The following is a 23,025-nucleotide window of genomic DNA, read 5'->3' as shown; positions in this document are numbered from 1 at the left end:
TTGTTTCGATGTACAATATTTTTTTCATTTTCAAATGTTTGATTGCATGTAAAATATAGTCTAAATATACATGTAACAACCAGCAAGTTTTTTTTTATACTATTTGAAAATTGAAGGAAAATTAGTTAGGAATACATAAAGGTAAAAGTTAAAATATTATAGATTTTAAGAAATCACTGCATGTAAAAGTCATGTGTTTTATTAAATTTAGCATGTGATTAATATCATACGTACAATTATATTCTATTGAAGGACAATTATCCATGCATCTGAAGTACTACTTGTTTAAAATTCTTATTTATAATCACTTTAAGTAATGTTAGTTTATAATATTTTCATAATAAATTTTAGGTTACAAATTATTATTATGCTATTAACAAATAAAAATATAATATTAATAAGGTTCAGATTAAAATGTATAACAATTTACCCCCTTAAAATTTTGTGGTAAAATTATTATAAAAATGTTAATCCAATGAAAACTCTATCATAACAACTTGTGAATTTAATAAGTATTGTGGTTTGTGAATAGTGAATATTATTATTGTGTAAAGTATTGTTTAGAGTTTAATCGGAAACAAAAAGGGCGAAAGATGCGAGATCGAAATTCATAATATTGGTAACTGCCACAGTGGCAGTAAAGAGAAAAGAGAAAGAAAGTAGGAGGGAGGAGGAGGAAAGCTTCTCCGAAGTGGGTGAGTGATTTGTATTTTTTTTTTTTTTTTTTTTGATTCCATGAAACCCAACCCTACTAGTCCGTACACTCCTACTAGACTAGACTAGACTAGATATTAGCATCACCATCACCATGCCTTCATCGCCCAAGTTGTTCCACGCCCAGAACCGCCCTTCGCCGGCCTCCCCGCGCAGATCGACGGTGCTTATCCTCGCCAGCTGCCTTCTCATCGGTCTCGCCGGCTTCATCTTTGGACTCGCCGCGCTCCTCAGCGCGCCACAAAAATGCGCGAACGCTGAGCCAAGATCGATCCGAGTCGTCTGGGAGCGAGTTGGAGACGGAGTCGTCAGAGATGGCGATGGAGATGGAATTGGCGTAGATCCGAATATGAAGAAGACGAGGAGGAGGAGGCAGAAGGTGATGGGTTTCGTCGGCATTCAGACCGGCTTCGGATCCGTGGGACGCAGGCGCTCTTTGCGCCAGACTTGGATGCCATCCGATCCCCAATCTCTTCAACGGTCAGTATATCCATTTTTTTGTTTCTTAACCTTTAATTCAGTATTGAATTTGAAAAATGGCTTTGCAGATTGGAAGAAGCAACTGGATTGACATTCAGGTTTGTGATTGGTAAAACCAATGATAAATCGAAGATGTTAGAACTAAAGAAAGAAGTTGCAGAATATGATGATTTCTTGCTATTGGATATTGAAGAGGAGTATAGTAAACTCCCCTACAAAACGTACGTTGCTGCTCTTTCTGCTCATAGCTTCTAATTAATTTGCTACTTTACAAATCTAAATTTTGTTTTGTTTGCAGATTAGCTTACTTTAAAGCTGCATATGCACTTTTTGATGCTGATTTTTATGTTAAGGCAGATGACGACATATATTTAAGGCCAGGTGAATATATTGAAAATCTTCAGTGTGTTTCTAAGTTTTCTTTGAAAGATTTTTTTTTTTTTTTTTTTGGCATTCATTTAATTAGCTTCCATTAATTGTCAGATCGCCTATCGCTGCTGTTGGTGAAAGAGCGGTCTCATTCGCAGACTTACCTTGGGTGCATGAAAAAGGGTCCTGTTTTTACAGACCCTAAACTCAAATGGTTAGTCCTGTTTCTTTATTTGAGGCCCTTGATTTCTTCCATTTTCATTTCTCTGCATTTTGACTTTACTAAGATGAGTTGCATTGGAAACTAGATTATGAGGCTCCAATTAAGGGAAAAATAAATTGAAAAAGAATTGTTATGATTTTTAATAGTACTTGGATATTCTGTTCCGGCTCCATTTATGAAGAAAAAGAAAAGAAAAAAAGTGGGAGTTTTATGCAACAGGTATGGCCTTTTTTATAACCCTAAGGAGTAGCACAATTGGCTAGAGATCACATCTCATAAAGTAGAGGTCACTAGAATGAATCTCCCAATCTCCCTTCCCTTGGTGTCAAAACTTATTTAAAAAAAAAAAAAAGATATTAGATTATTAATGCTAATCTATCAACTTAGAGATGATTTTCAATTGTAATTGGGTATGCTCCAGCTCCATTTATGAAGATATTGGATTAAAAAAGAAAAAGAAAAGAAAGAAATGATTATATGATTTTAGCTTAATGATAACCCTAAGAAGTAAGAGGTCAAGTTTTGGTGCGATGGCAATTGCCTTCCATCAAAAGCAACAAATTGTAGATTTGAGTCCACAAATCAGCATACCCTACAAAAGTGGGAGTTTTATGCAATGGGTATGACCTTTTTATAACCCTAGGGAGTAGTCAAATTGGTTGGGGACCACATCTCATGAAGTAGAGGGTCTTTTATCTACTACCCCGCCTTTGTTCTATGCATTCATTGAATTTAATATGTTGATTAAGGTAGAGTTCCATAAAAACTCCCACCTTCTTTGAAATATCAAGAACAGGTCCTGTAGGTTGAGCCCCCTTTCAAGGAAATATAGAATAGCTGGAACATTTAAATAGGTTTGAGCTTTTATCAGATCATAAAAACCCACTTTCCAAAGATTTTTTTTCTTCTCTTTGATAGTAGTATGAATCTCCCCCTCATTTTTACCTTGCAAAACTTACTTATAAAAACAATGATATTAACTTAGTGATGCTAATCTTTCGCCTTGCTGTGTTGGGCTGGTACTATTCTAACCTTGAACAGATGAACTACATCAAAGAGGCCAAAATAGTCAATTGCAAATGTCTCACATCTAGATGCATTCTTTCCTATCTCACATCTAGACACATTGAATTTTGTTTGAAAACTTATAAATAGTGGCAATAGAATTGGGCAAAGTTAAGGTGTTTAATAATTAACAGAAAAACTATCTGTTTTTTACGTTTTCTTTTCCCTTTTTTTTAATCATTAAGTTTTGATCAATTCGGTTAAATTATGCAGGTTCGAGCCACTATCCTATTTGCTTGGAAAGGAGTACTTTCTTCATGCTTATGGCCCAATATATGCCCTTTCCGCTGATGTTGTTGCAAGCTTGGTTGCTCTTAGAAACAATAGGCAAGTTTGTTGCTTTGCTTGTACCTCCCTACTTAGTGTCAATGTTTGGTTGGCCTTGAAAAAATTTATTATTAGGAATTTGAAGTTGGTATTTATACTACCACATAAAGAGAAGTGGGCTGAAGGTAGGTTTTTTTACCCCTCCATGTTCTCCTTGTATTCCACAGTTCATTTATTTAGAGGGTGTAATAGTAATCTAAAAGGTGGTCTCAGCATATTGATGAAAATTCCCACTCCTCTCTGCCCTCATCCCATGGTGTTTGTTATATCAATTCTATGCATCTGATTTTGGGATATAATTTCTAGTCATATTTTAATGTGCATGACACTGCCATTGATGGTTTGCATGTTAAATCTATCGGCAGAACATGCATGGGCTGTAGCTGTACACACACACACCCAATTTTTGTATAATATATATGAATGACAAAAGTTGAAAAAAACCATAACCCTTTGTTGCCATCTTAGCTGAGGCCCAAGCAATTAATTTTCTATTTAAATTGCTCCCATGAGTTGTTAAGTTGTTTAGCAGCATCTGGGATTTATAATTTGCTTTTTGGAGAAAAAGTCCCTAGCAAAACAAACAAACCTTTAGTGAATGCCTAAATTGTTTGTGGTCCTTTTTTACTCTAACCCCCACCCTCTTTTTCTATTGTCTTTCCTGTTAAAAAGAAAGTTCTAGTACAGGAGGTGAATGCATGTGCTACCAGCCATGGCCTTGTTTTAATCTTTGAATGACTAGTAGTCGGTGCAATTTCCCCTCCTCTCCTAGCAAAAGAAATCCAAATTACTGAGGTTATATACTCACAGCACCACCTATAGTTTCAGTAGCCCAAATGTCTAGTGGTTTTAGGCTTCATAACTGGATGGGCTCTTGTTACATGTAGAATATGCTCAATGCTGAAGATATTTTGGTTGATTTATTTTGATCTTGTGGTGTGAAAACCTCTTGAACTGTTCTATAATAAAGTGAAAAGATAAATGTCATCTTCCAAATTACATGTTTAAATCACATGCTTTCCCAATCATCATGTTTTGCTACATAGATCTCTTATTAGGAGAGCTATTCACCAGTAAGGCGGCTTGATTCTTGCTTGTCTTTACTTCCATAATCTGCTTATTGCCCTTATGCTTCTGTGAGTGGTAGGTGAAACCCATACAGTAATATTAGAGCATAATCTTATTATTCATATTACTAAATGAATAAAAATTCCTACAAAGGTTAGTTTCTCTTTGGACAGCAGCTTTGGGACAAATTTTGACATTTTATAATCTACAAAGGCAACAAGTGGTTGTGGTGGATTGGAGTTGTATGTGTAAGAGTAATGGGGAGATTATTGATTACTTACTTGTACATTGCCCCGTAGCTCACTAGTTGTGGAATATGGTGTGTTTGCTATTTGGGGTTCATTGGGTCATGCTGTGTTATGTTGTGGAACTTTTAGCTAGTTGGGCAGGCAAGTTCAACAGACAGAACTTAGGTGCTTTGGAGTATGATCCCTTATTGTCTTATGTGGGTTATTTGGAGGGAAAGGAATGAGCGTACCTTTCAAGGAAATGAAAGATCGATTCATGAGTTGAAGCTTTTCAGACTTTGTTTGAATGGGCAAATGCTTCGGGTGTTCTGACGTTTAATTCTCTGCCTGATTTGCTTGATTTTGTTATTTTCATTGTTATATAGTTTATATTTTCTGTTGTCTCTATCTATTGCACCCTGCCTGTGTGCCTTGTTTTCTTTGTATTTTTTTTTCAATTTTCAATGAAGTTTATTACTTATAAAAAAGTAAATAAATAAAATCCTGTATCCCAACATGGTTGTTCCATTTTATGCTCTTTGCCTGCCACATGTCCATTTTTTTTTTCCATTTAAAGTAACCAAAGTATTAAACGAAAAAAACTGGTGAAGTAACCAAAGTATAAAAGAAAAAAAATTAGACAAATGACATATGATAGTTGATGGAGTAAAAAGTGGAACACTCATAGTAGGACGAAGGATATTTTCTTCATTACTAAACATGATTTAAGTTGTGGTCAGCTATCTTGCATCTTTGCTTCTTTTATTTATTTTTTTGGTACAAACTCAATATGATGAATGAAAATTTGTGCGTGTGTGTGCGCTTTTTTTTTTTGGTTGAAATTGAATAAAAATACCATTTGGTTACCCTTGAAAAGGTGAATCATGATGGAGAAAAATGATATATATATATATATATATAGATAGATAGATAGATAGATGCATGTAAAAGCCACATTTCTTTTCCAAAATTTGAAATATCTACCTTATTTAATTGGAGAAGATTTAGAGGGACTTCTTGTGGGGGATCTTCATGTGGAGTACAAAATCCATTTGGTTATATGGCCTACAATTTGTAATCTGATACATCAACGGGTTTTGGGAATTTGGAAGTTGTTGAGTTTCAATCAACCTTTATTGGGAAAATGGTTGTGGAGGTATGGGTTGGAATGGGAATCTTTATGATGGAAGGTCATTGATAGAAAATACGGTACAAACAGATGTGAGTGGCACTCTAGAGTGGTAAAAGGGGCTTATGGAATGGGGTTGTGGAAACATATCAGAAAGGGATGGGATAATTTTGCATCACATACCTGGTTTGAGGTAGGGGATGAGTGATGACTCCCACGTATTGTTTGAAGAAACCATTGGGATGAAAGTGGCAACTTTCAAGACAGATATCCAGAGTTTTTTAGATTTGCCAGAGATAAAATGAACTATTTTCTGACTATTTCGAATGGGTACATGGCAAGGTGCATTGGAACACCTTTTTTCCCCAAGAGGCACAAGACTGGGATTGGATTCTATGGCTCAATTCTTGGATGATTTGTCTGCTGCACAGATTACTCCTACTGATTGTGATAAATTGGTTTGGCTTCCTTCTCCCAAGAAAGGATTTCAAATAAAAGGTTACTATAGAGTGCTTCAAGAAAGAGCTGCTGATACGTTCCAGTTCCCTTGGAAATGCATATGGAAAACTCTATCCCCAGTGTCTTTTTTGTGTGTGTGTGTGTGTGTGTGGGAGGCAGCTTTAGGTGAAATTTTTGATAATGAATAATCTCCATAAGAGGACCCATGAAAATACATCAGTTTCTTACTCGTGCAAAGGAACTATTTCTTGGCAACTTGGACAACTTAGAATGATGTTTGTCCTGCTATCACTAGGAAGATCAGGATCTTTACAAAAAGGCTTTATAAAGCTTTCGTCTCATTGTTTTAGCAGATTGGTGTTATTTGTCTAAATTGGCTGGTTAAACAGTAAGTCATGTGTCGCTGTATTGCCCTACAGCTTCTGATTTGTGGGCTTTCTTATTCTGCTTAGTTGGGATTGCTTGGGTTATGCCAAGTTCTGTAAACTCTATGTTGGAGTCTTGGAGTTGTGTATTGGGCTCTTGTAGATGTACAACAGTTCAGGGGGGCAACCCCAGCATGTTTGATGTGGTGCATTTTGGGAGAAAGAAATCGCTGTATGTTTGACTATAAGGAGTCTAGTGTGCCAAATCTTAAGTTTCTTTTATGAAGACTCTTTATGAATGGGGTTCATATTTACTCTTTCTCCATATTCATTGATGGAGTTTCTAGACTCTGTGTCTTTGCCATTAATGCTACGACTTGGATCTTTTATTTCTCCTTTCTTTTTCGCTTTGCTGTTTTTTTCAGCACTCTATACCTCCTGTATATGCATTAAGTTTTTAATAAATTATAATTACTTATAAAATATATATATATATATAATAATGTCTCTATCTTGTTCAAAAATTACAGTTTTAGGATGTTCAGCAATGAGGATGTTACAATTGGGGCATGGATGCTTGCAATGAATGTCAACCATGAGAATAACCAAGCACTATGTGAACCAGAGTGTACACAATCATCTATTGCTGTCTGGGATATTCCTAAGTGTTCAGGTTGGTGCTTCTTGCCCAAATAAACAATAGAAGTAATTACTGAAGAAGTTATATCCTTTTAGTATAAATCCATTCCTCAGTTTTATAAAATTGCCTGGAGATACTCATATTTCTTGAATTTATTTAGGGGACCACAAAAACATCCACTTCATGCTGGGTTACCATACTACATGCAGTTTACTGACTATTTGGATGGAGATAAAATTGTTCCATATTTCATATTATCCACCTCATTTCCTCTTCTTATACATTTGAAGGCGCATAATTATCCTTAGGCTTTTGGTTCATAGTAAAAGGAAAAATTTAACCATTGCAAAATGATGAAGTCTAAATGCCAATAAGGACATGCTTAAATGACCTATTTGTTGATAAATTAATGACAATTATGTGCATGATCAAGGCAGTAGTCTATCCTATAATTCAATGAAAGGCTTAAGTGATTGATTTCTAGTAAATTGACGACAATTATGGGCATGATAAAGGCACATCTATCCTATAAAATCAATGTTAACCTCATATTTTCATGTACTGCATAAAAAATTATGGAATATATCAGATTCATGAGGATAAAATTTTTAAAAAGTGCTTGGTTATTGCTCAATAGAGGTATGTATTACTCTAGGATAGTATATTTCATAACATTTCTATTCATGCAGGGCTCTGTAATCCAGAAAAGAAACTATTAGAACTTCATCAAAGGGAAAGTTGCTCAAAGAGCCCAACTCAGGCATCTGATGACTAGCATGCATGCAGTTTTTCTTTTCTTCCCAAAGCCAGTAAACTGAGAAGATACTTTTAGAAAAATGCTTGTTCCTATAAGGTCCTGCTGCTTCCAAATTTTATTCTTTCTGTCCTTTCTTTCATGTTACAATTCGGTAAAAAGAAAAACAAAATTTTACACGATACATCTTAGACTTTAATTTTTTTGGGTGGGGGGGTTGTAGAATGTGGGAAGACAGTTAGTCATTAGTGATGTGATGAACCATGTAAACTTTCATTCCTTTAATTGAATATAATTCTTTAAAACTTTCTATAGCTTGCATCAATTTCCTCAAAGTCTTGCCTTAACAGATCTCTTAGTGATAATGATGAATTGCACGTTGGGTTTAAGGTTTTGTTTGCTTGTGATTGCTTACTTTATCAACAATAATATCATTATTAGGCTTTTGTTTCTTCTGTCAAGTCTGCACATATACGAGCTAAGGTTTATGCTTCCCTAATATTATATTATTGATTTTTAATATATTATTATTATCCTTAAATCTTAACTTTATAACCGGCCTCAGGTTATGCTAATTTTGGCCCAGACTATACTGGTTGATTTTCTGCCTTCGCTGAAACAAAGATGATCAAGTGTAATTTTTTGTATGGAAAAAGTAAATGGATTAATAAACTCAGCCCATGGGGCCTTACTGGGGGCCTAGGCTATGCATAAATTAGACAATTTTAAGTTCATCCATGATTCAACTAAACTACATTTCAAATTTGACGTGGAAAGTTTGGAAAATGTCATTTTATAGACTTGTTGATATTTTGCCTTTACATACCATGTGGTAAATTGTAACCATAAATGCAGTCAAAATGCATATACTTTGTGTGCGTTTGGATACCATTTATTTTGTTGAAAACTGAAAAAATAAAAAAATAATTTATGGTTACCATTTATTACTGTTCAGCACTGTTTATTGGCCTAAATATATTGTTCATGTCCCATGAATAGTGCATTAAGCGCTGGTTTAAAAAAAAAAAAAAAAAAAAAGCCCGAAATGCAAAACGTCCAAAACATGATCCAAAACAAACACTTCATCTGAACTTTTTGAACACCAAGTTGCAGGTTTGTTGTAGTTGGTCTTAGTTTACAATTTAATTTTTGAAAAAAACATTGAAAGGTAACATTGTTATCCTTTAATCTGTTTGCCTTTAAAATCTTTAAATGCAAAATTGTAATTTTTGCATAGATAGCAAATCAAGGTGTTGACATGACATGATAAAAATATTAAAAGTTAAAAATAACTATTAATTAATTAAATGTTAGAATTCAAGAGACTTGTAGCTTAATTTGCACCTCTTAGTGTTTCTAATGGAGAAATTAGGGATTTAAATCCTACTACCTCCAACTAACAACTATTGACATAGCCAAAAAAATAATAATAATAATGGTAGGAGAAATGGGTGAAATTGATATTTTTTACAATCTTGAAATGAAAAATTGCAATTCTCAAATTTGTACGCAAATTGAACTTAGATCACATTTTAAGGATCAAAACTGTATTTCAACCTTAACTTTGACAACCATTTTTGGAAAACGCTGTCAAACATGGCTGGAATTTAATTATGCTCTGTTTGTTTCGTTGAAAAACCTTCTGTAAAGATAGTTTTCCACATTTTCCAGTGTTTGGTAGCACAAAAAAAATTAGTTAATGGAAAACTGTCTTTGGTCAACGGAAAACCCTAATAAAAATAAGGCTTATTTTTTATAGGTTGTTTTCCAAAAAAAAGTTTTAGAAAACAATCTCTCTCTCACACGTTGCATCTCCTATAAATATTATCTTTGTTTGTAACCATGATAAACATAATTTTTTTGGCGACTTCTTTCTCTTATGGTAAGATTTCTCACTTTTTCTCTCTTCCCTTTACTTTTTCTCTACTTACACCCTCACTGTCACTAACTGTGGTGTCTCCTCTTCCCATAGATCTTTCTCTCTTCTCTCTTTTCTCCATGTTTCTTTTCCCTTATGTAACACAATTCTCTAATTAGATTTTTTTCCCCCCTTCACTAATCGGTCAATAGCTTAGACTTGCAAGGGAAAACAAATTTGTAGTGGTAATTATTTCATTCCTCTCAACCAAAATCCCAATTCTTTGCCTTGAACTTCAAACTTGATTTTCTTTTTTCTCTAAGAAATTTTCCGTTTGATGGATTCCAGGCAGAAATTACTTCTTTTTCATACATAAAGTGCAAAAAAAATAAAAAATAAAAAGAAGAAGAAGAAGAATAAAGAATGAATAAAGTAAAAGATGAAAATTTTAAACATAGTGCCTATATTGCTCTAAATTGCTTTTACATGGGACAATCTTTACCTTGGACTAATAATATTGTTATATAATGAATGATAATTGTTTAGGGGAATTGCATTTGTTGGCAAATACTTTTTTTGTTGGAAGATACTTTATGCAGATACTATGTAGTAATGATATATTATGCAGTACATTATGTAAATACATAATTTAGATTAATATTGAAGACTTGTGGTTGACCACAATAGACAATTAGTATACCAACAAAAAGAGTAGACAATTAAAAGTTATTATTATTTATACTTGTTGAAAAATGTATTCCCCTGTCAAATATATATATATATATATATATATATATATAGATATATATTTATATATAGACAAATGGTTGATGTATATGTGTGTGTGTACGTGTGTAAATACGTTATTGTCCATATATATGAGCAAAATAAGTGGTAGAGATCATGAAAGTTTGACAACTAATTAATTTTGATTGTATCTATTGTTAAAATTTTAGTATGAAAACCAAATTCATTCTTGGTTTTTTATTTATAATGATTACATTAGTTGGTTTATATAATATACATGTTTTAAATTATACAAGAAATATTTTTAAAAAATTGCATACCAAATACCAGAAAACATTCTTAAGCTCATTTTCAAGATCATTACCAAACACTGAAAAATGAGACAATTTTCTAGAAAATGCTCTTGGGAAAATGAATCATTTTCTAGAAAACGTTAATGCTGAAACAAACAAAGTGTTATTATTATTATTATTATTTCTCTCCACTGTTCTCCTCAACTAGCGCAAATAAAACATTTTGACCCTGTGACCAACGAGAACTAGGGCAAAATAACCGTTCTCATTAGTCATTCTGCATTTGAGCTTTTTTTTAATTGATATGGGTGATTTCTTTGCTACATTCATCTTTATAATGTTGTTAGGTGACTCAATGTGACCCCTCTCTGTCTCTCATCCATTTTGATTTTCATGTTATAGGTGCCCCATCTTCCGATAGTTCATCAAGCAGGTAGCAGTGCTATGCTACCATTTCAAAATGCATGACACTATCTTATCTTGGTATATTGTGGATGACATGCTTACCACGAGTAGTCTAATTTGCTATGTGTACCCAAAAAAATGTCAAATGTGGGCAAAATTTGCCAAACAGTATGATTCTGAAAAAAATTTAGGCGAATGGCATGCGTTCAAAGTTTATTAGTAAGTTGGATTGTTTTTTGGAAATCAAGTATAGCAAAATCGACTTCCAGCCAAAATCACCAAAATCGAGTTTAATATACTCGACTTCCTACCGAAAATTAGCTCTGAGATGGATAAAAAAGGAAGTCGAGTATAGTAAGATCCAAGATAGTCTGGGGCCTAAGACAAAAATTTTAAATGGGTCTTTTTACCTCTAAATATCACTTAAATAATATTTAATTTATTTTTTATTATATTTTTTAATTTCAAAATCTATTATTAATTTATACTCATTAATATAATTAATTCACCCAAAGTGAGCTAATGATACTATATATGTTTTAAGTGACACTGATCATATTCTTGTCACATCAGTTTGTAAGTTTTTTGTTGTCAAATTTCTATTAACTTTAGCATTTTTCATTCACTTAATGAAGATTGGGTTGCATTTCTATTAATTCTTTTTTTTTTTTGAGAAAATGCTAAACTTAATACAAATTTTATTACAAAAAACTTACAACCTAATATGGCAATGAGGTGACACCTCAACGAAAGAATAGATGAGTATTGAATTATTTCATGTGATTGATGACATGTCAATTTATAGGACTTATGTAATAAAACTTGTAATATATTAGCATAACTCTAATATTTTAGGCATTCTTTAAAGTGGGAAAAAATGTATACGTAACTCACAATTTTTTCTTCAATTAGAGAAAGAAAAAAAACCTTATTGCCCCCATATTTGGGGGCCTTTCTATGTTAGGGGGACTTAGGCCATGGCCTAAATGGCCTAGGCCTAGGGTCGGCCCACACATACACACACACATGTGGTAGAATAATTGTTAGTCCAAAATAAGGTCAGCAACAATAATGAATATTAATGACTGCAGACAATGATGAAAGTAAAAGTATTCTTTGCAGATTTAGACTAAAAAGAGCCAAAACTCCAACTTACATTACCTTATTACCCCTTAAGCTTATAAAGTTATGTAGTTTGGAAAGTAGGTCAAAATAGCTATTATCTTAAATGAGATTGTAAAAGGTTTGATTCTCTGAGTGAGGGAGGAAAATGAATCCTAGTGATGCATGCTATACTCTTCTGCCGTGTATGCTCTACTTTTTCTCTTCTCTCAAGTGCTACTTTCTTTCTCTTTTTTCACGATCTCATTTTCTCTTTAGATTGCTTCATATGTTTTTCCTTGATTTTTGTGTTCTCCTCTTATTTTGTTCATAGGTACTATTTCTATTTATACTCCATATTAGACCCACATGATTTCTCCCTTTTACCCTTATTTTCACCAACCATTTTGTCTGCTACAAACATTCAATTGACACCCACAACGTACTACCCACTATCTTCTAACCATGTATAGGTGGGTTCAATCCTACTAAGGGGCCTTGACTGGTCTTTCATAACAAAGCAATTCTCCATTTTGCTTAAGGATAAATTTGCTGAGAGACCCTTCCATCTCTCTCTCCCTAAACCGTTAAAAACTCCCATTAATTCTCTTTGTCCTCATCCTCTAGAGTGTATCAAATGGTTCTCACATACTTTCTTCCCATTTTTGGTAAAGATGTCTTCCTATCAAGGCATATTCCCAAAAGTGGTATTGATGGGATACCAAATCTAGATCCTTTCCCCTCCTCCACCAAACCACACCCTTTGCATCTTGTCAACCGTGGGCCCTGCCTCTCCTGCATTAGATGGGTTGTAGGACAACAGAGCCCCCAGCCTTGATGCGTTTGTCTCTTTTTTGGTTTGGCTTTTTTCTCCTTCACTCAATTCCTACTACTAATACTTGTTGTCATTCCCTGTTTCTTTCTATGTTTGTCATTTCCTTTGGCTTGACTTTTCTCTCCTTCACACGATTCCTACTATTGACACTTGCTGCTATTCCTTGTTTCCTTCTATTGCATCTCTTCAAAATAGGTTTGACTCCTATCCTTTTATACAAAAGGATTTAGGCCTTTGTGGGCCAAATACTCTTTACTAGATCAAAAGGGTCTTGGCCCCAATTTGCCCTAATCTGCCAAAGTCATTCTGTAGAAGATCTATATTCCATTGCAAGCCACTTTCCCTTGCATTTCTCTTTCAGCCCAGACGTAATTCTTGGCTTTTATTTCCTTTTTGTTTTCGGGCCTTTCTTGCTCTTTAGTCTTCTTGGTGGGCCTTTGGGCCTTGCTTTTTTTTTTGGAATTTTGGATTACGTCCCAACCTTAAAAATGGGCATCAACAATCTGTTATGCTCCCACTCACCTTTTCTTGCTCCCACATACATATGATGCATTTAAAAAAGGAACAATTTAACATTATTTCTTACCATTAACTTACTAACGGAAAATACTTACGTGAAAAACCGTGTGCATTGTTGGCACACTTGAAGTTTATGGCAATTAAAATAATATTAAACCTCAACAACTTAGCAACTAGTTTGGACCTCGATGGCCAATGATTCTCTTGCCACTGCATGCCACCGCCACCATTGGCAGTGACTTCTCTTCTTCTTCCCCCTCTCACTTCCTCTCTCCTCAACTTGATTTGATCTCTTTGAACTAAACCCAAAAACACAAATCTTAGAGATCAATCGGTTTGCGATTTGATTTTGACTACAGATTTCAATTGACAATTTCGATGGAGCAGATCTAAGTAGAGAGTCATTGAAAGCAATATTGTCTCAAGTGGATCTGAGGTTTTTTTTTTTTTTTTTAGCATTTAGAGAGTGCAAAATTTTATATTTTTGAATATTCGCCTTGATTTGCTAAGTGGGTGGATTTTAATTGAATTCTACCAATTTCCTAACAGACAAATACATCTACAACAGAGTTTGGTTGTAACAGGTTACGGATCCAAGAAAAATTAAATGAAGCTTGCCATTCACATACCTTAACGTATTAAGAGGTTTCTATTTTTTTTTTTTCTTCTTCTTGATTTTCTTTGGACTTGCTGGGTATTTAATCAACACATCATGCATTAATATTCAAAGAAAAAAAGTTGGGACAATTATTGGTGCCTTGGTTAAGATTTTTTCATTTTTTTATTAATCACTCGGTTAAGGTTGAGGTAGCATAAAGATGTGAGATCTTTTCCTTAAAAAAATTGCAAATTTGAAAAAATAGTATATATATATATAAAAAAAAAGATATGTTAAACAATCATATGATAATAGGCGGTAACCTTGAGTCTTTTAACTATGTAAATAATAAAGCTTTTCCCATCGTTACATTAATTTAGCTAAGGCACAAATTTTATTACCAATAGACTACACACTTGCTTTGGTGATAGTTTAAGTAAGGCCCAAAACAATAGATTATTGTTATTTCACATGTGTATTACAATTTATGCATGCCAACTGTGTCCCAAAGTTAATAAAACATTAAAAATTAATAAAATTCTATCATTCAAAAAAAAAAAAAAATCCATGGGTTGAGTTAAATACACCAACTAATCCAACTTGCTAGTGACACTAATAGGTATGTGGATGGAGTGATCACTCTGTGGCTACGAGGTAGAGTCAATTGAGAGGGGCAAAAAGCTCTCAAATGAGAGGTAGAAATTGGGTAAAGGTTATTGGGTTTTTGTGATTTGTTTTGCTAGGAGTTGTAATTTATTGTTGTAATTGTTTTTGCTTAGACTATGTCCAAAGATTTTTTTATTATCCAAATATGTGAATTGTTTTGTAGATTTTTCTTATTGTCCGGATTTGTAAATTGTCCAAATGTTTGGCTAAAAGTTTTTCTTGATATTCTTGGGACAACCAAACAAGGAATGATTTGATGAATTTTTCATTTTTAGAATTTCTTGGGTCAGCTTGTAAATTTTTGGGGAGAAAGAGGGGGGGGGGGGGGTATAAATAGGAATAAGTTACTCTTTCACAGACATCAATGACAAACTAGATTTCATACTCGATCAATAGAATGAAATTTTCATGTTTGTAAGTGTTTTCTACCTCGCATGAATTATCCAGGAGTAGTCTCATAACTTAGATGCTACTACCTCCCAAATAGTCAACTAGCCTAATTAAGAAGTCGCAAAAATGCAATGGGTTGGTGCTAATATGTGCCCTAGTTTTGTTCTGTTGTGTTGGTATTGACGGTGACCTGCCCATTTTTAGTGGAACAAAGTTTCTTTCTAAACTAGTTTGGGGATAAATTCTTCAAATTTCTCATATGTTTATTTTTTGAGGGTGAAGTTTAAAAATTTAACCATTGAATTTCATGTTCCTTATGTACTTAATATACATATCAAATTTCGTTTAAATTGGATATTATTTACTATTTGATCAATAAACTTATTTTTTATACACAATTTTAGGTCACCAAAACTTTAAATTTTAACATTTTGATGACATAGTAGTTGATCTTTGATCTTCTTAAAATTTTGCAAGCATAAAGTATATAATAAGAATATGCAATTCATCAGTTGGATTTTAAAAATTCACACTCAATTTAAATATATATGAAGAGTTTGTAGGGTTTATCTCCAAACTAATTTGAAAAGACAATTGTTTTAAAAGATGAATAACTTTGCTTTACTAAGAACCTACTGGAGTACCAGATTCTATAGCATATAGGTTGTTTGGATTTCCCAACAAACATGCCACATTAGATAGTCGGGTCTTCAATTAACATTAAGTGTACGTTTGAGTTAGGATTAAAAATTAAAATTATTTCACTATTCAGCTTATTTTTGCTACTATTCATTGGCTTTATTGCTCTTTTTGGCACTATTCATGGGCCCCACTGAACTATTTCAACTAACTTTTATCTTTATCTACATTACTTTCAACAATAATTTTTCAGTTTTAGCAAAATAAGCAGCCACTGTACTATTTCAACTAACTTTTACCTTTATTTACAGTACTTTCAGCAATAATTTTTTAGTTTCAGCAAAATAAGCAGTATCCAAACACACCCTAAGTGTATGTTTGGCAAAAATTAAAAAGCTAGTTTATTTTACCATTCAGCTTATTTTTACTACTATTCATGGGCTCCACTGCACTTTTGGTACTATTCACGGGTCCCATTGTACTATTTCAACTAACTTTTACCTTTATCTACAGTATTTTCAATAAAAAAGTTTTCAGTTTTAGCAAAATAAGCAGATCCCAAAATACCCTAAGTATAAGTTTACAATTGCTTTGAAGCGGTACCCATAGTCACATTCAAAATATCATCAACTCCTTATGATGACAAGTGTTGGTTGTTGTAGGTCAAACTTTTTTCTTTTTCAACTCCCACTAAACAAATTAATATAACTAAATATTTTTAAAATATAATCAATGAATTGCATGTTCTTTATGCTTTTAAAATACATGTTAAATTTCATGTTAATCGGATGTTATTTATTATTTGATCTATAAACTTATTTTTTATGTGTTATTTTGTACCACAAAAACTCGAAATTTAAACATTTGATTAATGACATAGTTATTGATCTTTGATTTTCTTAAAATTTTGCAAACATGGAGGATATAAGAAAAAAATGTAATCCAATGGTGAATTTGTGAAAATTTACATCCAATAAAAAAAATATTGAATGGAGTTGTAGGCTTGTAACTTTAGTCTATAAACACAAAAAAATAAATAAATAAATAAATAAACTGGTTGTTAAATAGACTCATTATATTGTTATTCTAATATATACTGAAAGTTATGTTAATGCTACATTTGGCCCTAGGGAAAAAGTTTTTGACATTGGATTGTAGGGTAGGGGATGTGATTGCTCATATTGTTGAAGGTGATGCTGAAAATATAAACCGAGTAGTTTTTGCTTAGAAAATATAAATAGACTCATTTCTCTTGGGAGAATTATACTAGAAACATTGTGTTAATCATTATTTTAAACATTGCATTGATTGAAATTTATAATGGTTGACTTTCCATGCATTGCATAGATTTGTGACTAGGGTTTCATGTATAACGGGACAATGTTTTTTTTTTTTTTTTTTCTTTATTTATAAAATTATTGGATCAATCTATCAGAATTAATTATTAGATTATAAACTTGATGATTTAATATATTAGCGAAATTTCTTTGTAGTTTTAAATTTTAATTTTATTTATATTGAGAAATACGAATATATAAATAAATAAATAAATATATATATATATATATATATATATATAAAATCATATTGGGTTGATATCCATTAAATACTTGATAAAGATGATAAGAATAACAACATGCTTTAATCAGACTAGTTTCTAAATTATTTAAAGCCGAACATGCTAGGACAGTCTAGGCTGGGTGTGTGGGAACAAGTGAGGTGATGTTTGGAGTTGTAATGATTGTGGAGTTTGCGAGTGATGATGAGGATTTGGGCTGGCGTTAAGGACCTCCAGGGAGATCAGATCAGATCAGATCAGGCCATTAAGTGCATCCACCACGTCCACGCGATTGACATTATTGTTGGCATTATTATATTTGTGGAGTTGTGAACTTCAAAATTATTATAAAGGAACCACCACACCAACTCCATAAATATAAGTGTTTATAGGGTGTGGGGGATAAAGGTTAGGGTTTAAGTCTTCAAGAGGGAGTTTCACACACATATACACTTAGATTAGACTAAAATAGAATTTTATCTTATATCCAAAAAAAAAAAAATATTATAAAGGACGACCTGTTCAATGGATGTCTTTATGAGGACCAAATTTAAACAATGTAACTGGTCATTGGTAAAACAAGCACAGCTTTTATAATTCAAGTATTATGGGAATTTATATAATTTTATTTGTTTTGTCAGCAAAAATAAGAGCAAATTAATTATGTTCTTAGCGCGATATCTAATACTTTATATAGATCACAACCCCACCCCAAACCTGTTTCCCATTTCCACTCATTGAAAAATTCAAATTGACTTACAGCGGCTCAGGAAATAATCCACGTCGGCCCATCCATTTAATCATCAAATCCCTACCAATAAAACACGATTTTGCCTAGTCAGCATGTTCCTCGTCAGTACGATGGACGACCTTGAGATCCTATATGAGAGAAAACACTCAGTAAATAATGACACCAGTTTGGGGCCTGTCAAGGACCCTCCGATACTTGAATTAACTTAAACTCTTTAGAAATCAGTAATCAGTAGAGTAATTTGTGTGTGTTCAATGTGAATTACTTACTTGTCTCTCCTAACTTTATATAGCCTTTGTGTGAGTAAATATCCAATTTGTTGGCCTTTCCTTACGTTGTACCTGAGCTGAAGGATTAATGGCTCAGTAATAGCCACTTAATCCCAGCCCTTTAATGTTCGTAATGGACATTAAATGCACAGAATTGGATGGCAGTAAAGGCTCTGTGCTCATTCATCATTTGATCATTAAATGCTATTCGGGATTAATGCGCTTACGCTTGTCCATACTTTTACTCGTCATTGGCATGGACGGTTTGCAATATGGACGAGCATTTTATCGCTATCCGTTAGCTGCCCCCTTTAATCCTTTTGTCGTCATTAGTTTGGACGAGCAAAGGAATATGAACGGTTTTGATGGTCCAACTGCCTTCGTTTTTTGAGATTTTTTTCCAATCATCATAAATGTGATGTGACTTTCTCGTCAGACAATTGACACGCCCTTTTCTGATTTGTCACGCGTGTGGAAATTTTATGGAACTTCCCGTGCCTTGATTTTCATTTCTTCCTTTTGAGAAACGTTTTCTTCTTTTTCTAGCTTCTTCAACCTTTGTCTTTGGAGTCCAAAGCTCTCAAAAATTCCCAACTTCATCCTGGTAAGTTTTCTCTACTCTGAATCTCCATTAATGGTTGATTTTGTTTCTCTTAGGCAACAAACTCCCTCTGTTTCCTTTTTCTTTGCTAGACTAGGAGTTTTCCTTGAGCATTCTAGTGGGAAACGTCCCCAAGTAGGGTTGTTCTTACCCCGTAGCTATGCTGCACTTAGACCTTTCTTAGTTACCCTTTATTCTCTAATTCGACACTCTTTGATTAAACATCATTTGGAGATGGTTGTCATAGAGGAGGGAGATTCTAAACTTAGGTCTAGTGAGCTTGAGACAGGTCTGTCTTCAAACTATGAGTCTGAGGAAATAGGTGTGGACACTGCGGTGTCGAAGCCTTTGCAAACCCCAAACCCACCTTTGTCTTCTTCTTCGCTTCCTTTTCATGCCTCTCTAAGTCTTGCTATCTACAAACGAAGCATTTGAGGTCCATAAGAAAAAGATTTCAATTCCCTCGTGGCACCGTCGCTCGCTTGCCTCGTCCAAATGAGAAAGCTTGTGCCTTGCCCATGGTGAGGTGTGCTTTTACAAAGCTGCCTTCTTATGTGGCCTTCGCTTCCCTATTCACCCATTCATAATTTTGCTTCTTTCCTCTTTCAATCTTGCCCCTAGACAACTCGTCTCAAATGCCTGGAGGACGATTATAAGCTGTATGTCAATTTGGGTATCCGTCCATGAAGGGGACATGATATCACTGAACGAGTTTCTTCATTTGTATTGTCTGAAACCCTCTACCCATTATGGGTATTATGAGCTTTTGCCTTGGAATAGGAATTATAAGATTGTCTCTAGATTCCCTTCTTCCTTCCATGATTGGAAATCATGATACTTTTTTGTTTCTGGCTCTGGATGGGAAACCATGAGTGACAACCTTTGGGGTGGAGTCTCATGGTTACTACGGAAATGGGAGATCCCATCTCTTAGTGCGTATTTTTGAACTTTTTTTTGTTGTTTTTTAAAGACGACCATTGTATCATATATGTAATAGTTCTTTTGACATCTGTTTTGCAGTCATTGAATGACCTGACTTGGAAAGCCATTACTAGAGCCGAGTTGAAGCTACTTTAGAATTTGCTCATGGGATTGACAATTTTGACGACTTGGTGGATCCTCGTCGTCTATATGACCATTGTCTTGGACCTGAGCCTTCTCGATACATGTTAAGAAAAATACTTCGAGAAGAGAAAAGTACGCATACCTTCCTTCTCCTTTTTTTTTTTTTTTGTTCATTTGTTTCTGCTTCTTGCATCTCTTTTTGATTTTGTTTTTACAGAAATGGCCACTAGGTATAGCAAGGATAAATATGCACGCGTTAAGGGGATGAAGAATGAACCTCTGTCTCAGCTGGCTATTGAAACGAAGAAACACAAACTGAATAGGAGAAAGGTGAGACAACCACTTCTCCCATCATCTGTACTGTCCCCTCTTCTCCAACTCCGTCTCTCAAGATGGTGACATTCTCACCTCCCACCACTTGTTCCAAAGGGAAGAGTAAGATTTGGAAAAGAATTTGGGAGGACCCAGCCACAGGTCTCGGTCGGGCTCATAATGTGGTTACTAACGAGGACCTTAAAGGGTTGTCTTCCATCCAATCTCATGAGTTGGTCAATCGTCACATAGATAAGCTGGTGCAGGTATTATGCTCGCTTCTTCACCATTGAATTTTTTTATTCTGCCCACAAAGTGTGACTTTGTGATCCCCTTCCAGGTTCTTGGAGAGTCACTATGTCTAACGATTGATTATCTGCACACTAAGGAGAAAGTGGTGGTTGCCAACTCCAAGGTCGAGTCTATAGAGGCTGAGAGCACAAGGTTGCTGAAAGATCTAATTGAGGCTATGGATGAAGCTACAAAGGAAAAAGGGTCAAAGAGCTCAATGAGGCGCTGAAGGTGGAAAAGCTTCTTGTCTCTCAAAAAGACGACGAAGTTTAGGTTGCTCTTCTTCAGATTGATGAGGAACATGAGAAGGTGATCGATTAGTTCCTGAAGTCTAAGTGCTTTGCTAATCTTCAGTTCATCCGGTACTACAAAGGCTTTGAGCTCCTGCGTAAATGGATGGTGAAACATCATAACCAAGCTATGGACTTTTCCAACCTGGACATTAAGGCCATTGACACTGATGTTCTTACTGATGAAGCTAAGGAGCAAGAAGAAGCTACTGCCGATGCTGTTGAAGGTAATGGTGCAACTGAAGGCGGACCAACGGACGAGGTCCATGTCAATGAGGTTGTCACTGCACCTTGAAAAAAGACTTTTAATATCTTTCTTCTTTTTTCTTTTTTGAAAACTTTGGCTGCCTCGTGTTTTGAGGCTTTAACTTAAAAAGAATGGATATCTTGGATGCCTCCTGTTTTGAGGCTTTTATATCTCGTATTTAAGAATAGTAGATATTCTGGGATGCCTCATGTTTTAAGGCTTTTGTCTTTGGAAGCAATGACTTTTGTAGACTTTAAGCTTTATTCATGCCTTTAGTCTTGGTTGCCTAAACTTTTTTCAATGCAGTTCCCTTGAGAAATTTTGCTATGACTCAAACTTGAAGTTTTAATCATAACTTTAAACTTCATTGTTTGGGGTTCTTTTGTCATACATGGTATTTCCCTTGAATGTATGATCTGAACTTGTTGTTGGAGCTTTTGTCATTAGTGACATACTCTTGTGGTTTTATGGTTTACACTCGTCATCGGAGTTTTTACCATTGATGATATTTAAACTCATCATTGGAGCTTTTACCATGGATGATGTTTATGATTTAAACTCGTCATTGGAGTTTTTACCGTTGATGATGATTTAAATTTGTCATTGGAGTCTTTAGCATCGATAGCACTCCCTTATGAAGTTATGATTTAAACTCATCATTAGAGCTTTTACCGTTAATGATGTTTATAATTTAAACTTGTCTTTGGAGTTTTTACCATTGATGATGTTTGTGATTTAAACTTGTCATTGGATTTTTTTACCACTTTTATGATTTAAACTCATCATTGGAGTTTTTACCATATTTATGATTTAAACTTGTTATTGGAGTTTTTACTATGTTTATGATTTAAACTCGTCATTGGAGTTTTTACCATGTTTATGATTTAAACTCATCATTGAAGTTTTTACCATGGGTATATGTTCATCTATTTTTCATGATCTAACTTCGTCTGCAACTTTAACCTTGAGATTGTGTTGTTATGGACGACTAAGTCAAGGATCAAGCCTTTTGAAAAAGAGATGGCTTATGGAGCCTTATTATTTCGTTCATCCTTATTTATGAGGGGATTACAAGGGAAATAACTTGACCAAACTAAAATACTTAAAGTAAAAGCAATGAAATCTCACTTATCTAATGCATTGTCAGGCGAGGTACTCCTATGGACGAAGCTTATTGATTTAGGTGCTTCCTACTGATAGTACTTCTTGAGGTGCTCCACATTCCAGGGATGAGGCAATGAATTGCCATCGCGGTCCTTTAGGTAGTACCTTCCTCTTCTTGAGTAATGGATGACCTTATATGGACCTTCCCAAGTAGGGCATAACTTCCCTTGGGTTGGGTCTCTGGTGGCTTGTGAGACTTTTCGCAGTACCATATTGTCAGGGTTGAACCTCCTAAACTTTACCCTTTGATTGTGGTACTTTTCCATCTTCTGCTGATATCGAGCCATCCCTAGGGTTGCCTCATCTCTAACTTCAGATAAACAATTCAAAATTTAATCTCAACTCTTCATTGTTTGAACTCTCGCCATAATGGGCTCGCCTAAGGCTAGACAACCCCACTTTAATAGGAATAACTGCCTCCGTACCGAAGGCTAGCTTGAGTGGTTTTTCTCCTATTAGTGCTCTTGCAGTTGTTCGATAAGCCCATAGTACCTTTGGTAACTCTTCTGGTCATGCACCCTTTGCTCCCGCAAGTCATGCTTTGATGAGTTTGAACAAAATAAAATTTGTTACCTCTGTCTGACCATTCGCTTGTGGATGGCCAGG

General features: G+C 34.4%; 1 protein-coding gene across 1 annotated transcript; it reads left to right on the top strand.

Annotated features, from left to right (window-relative positions):
- Positions 1-580: 580 nt before the first annotated feature.
- LOC126695138 (probable beta-1,3-galactosyltransferase 14) lies at positions 581-8,134 on the top strand. The gene is made up of 7 exons (XM_050391783.1): positions 581-1,194; positions 1,263-1,415; positions 1,493-1,575; positions 1,678-1,777; positions 3,065-3,178; positions 6,957-7,099; positions 7,756-8,134. The coding sequence occupies exons 1-7, from the start codon at positions 809-811 to the stop codon at positions 7,839-7,841; spliced, it is 1,065 nt and encodes a 354-aa protein (XP_050247740.1). The 5' UTR covers positions 581-808; the 3' UTR covers positions 7,842-8,134.
- Positions 8,135-23,025: the final 14,891 nt, after the last annotated feature.

Source organism: Quercus robur, chromosome 8 (assembly GCF_932294415.1).
Source record: "Quercus robur chromosome 8, dhQueRobu3.1, whole genome shotgun sequence".
NCBI classification, from domain to species: domain Eukaryota; kingdom Viridiplantae; phylum Streptophyta; class Magnoliopsida; order Fagales; family Fagaceae; genus Quercus; species Quercus robur.
Note: the sequence above shows the minus strand (reverse complement) of the source record. Positions and strands in the feature narration are given on the sequence as shown.

Coding starts and splice junctions, on each gene's coding strand:
- LOC126695138 (XM_050391783.1), top strand. CDS start 809: ATGCCTTCATCGCCCAAGTTGTTCCACGCCCAGAACCGCCCTTCGCCG. Junction 1,576..1,677: donor CGACATATATTTAAGGCCAG/GTGAATATATTG, acceptor ATTAATTGTCAG/ATCGCCTATCGCTGCTGTTG. Junction 1,778..3,064: donor ACAGACCCTAAACTCAAATG/GTTAGTCCTGTT, acceptor TAAATTATGCAG/GTTCGAGCCACTATCCTATT.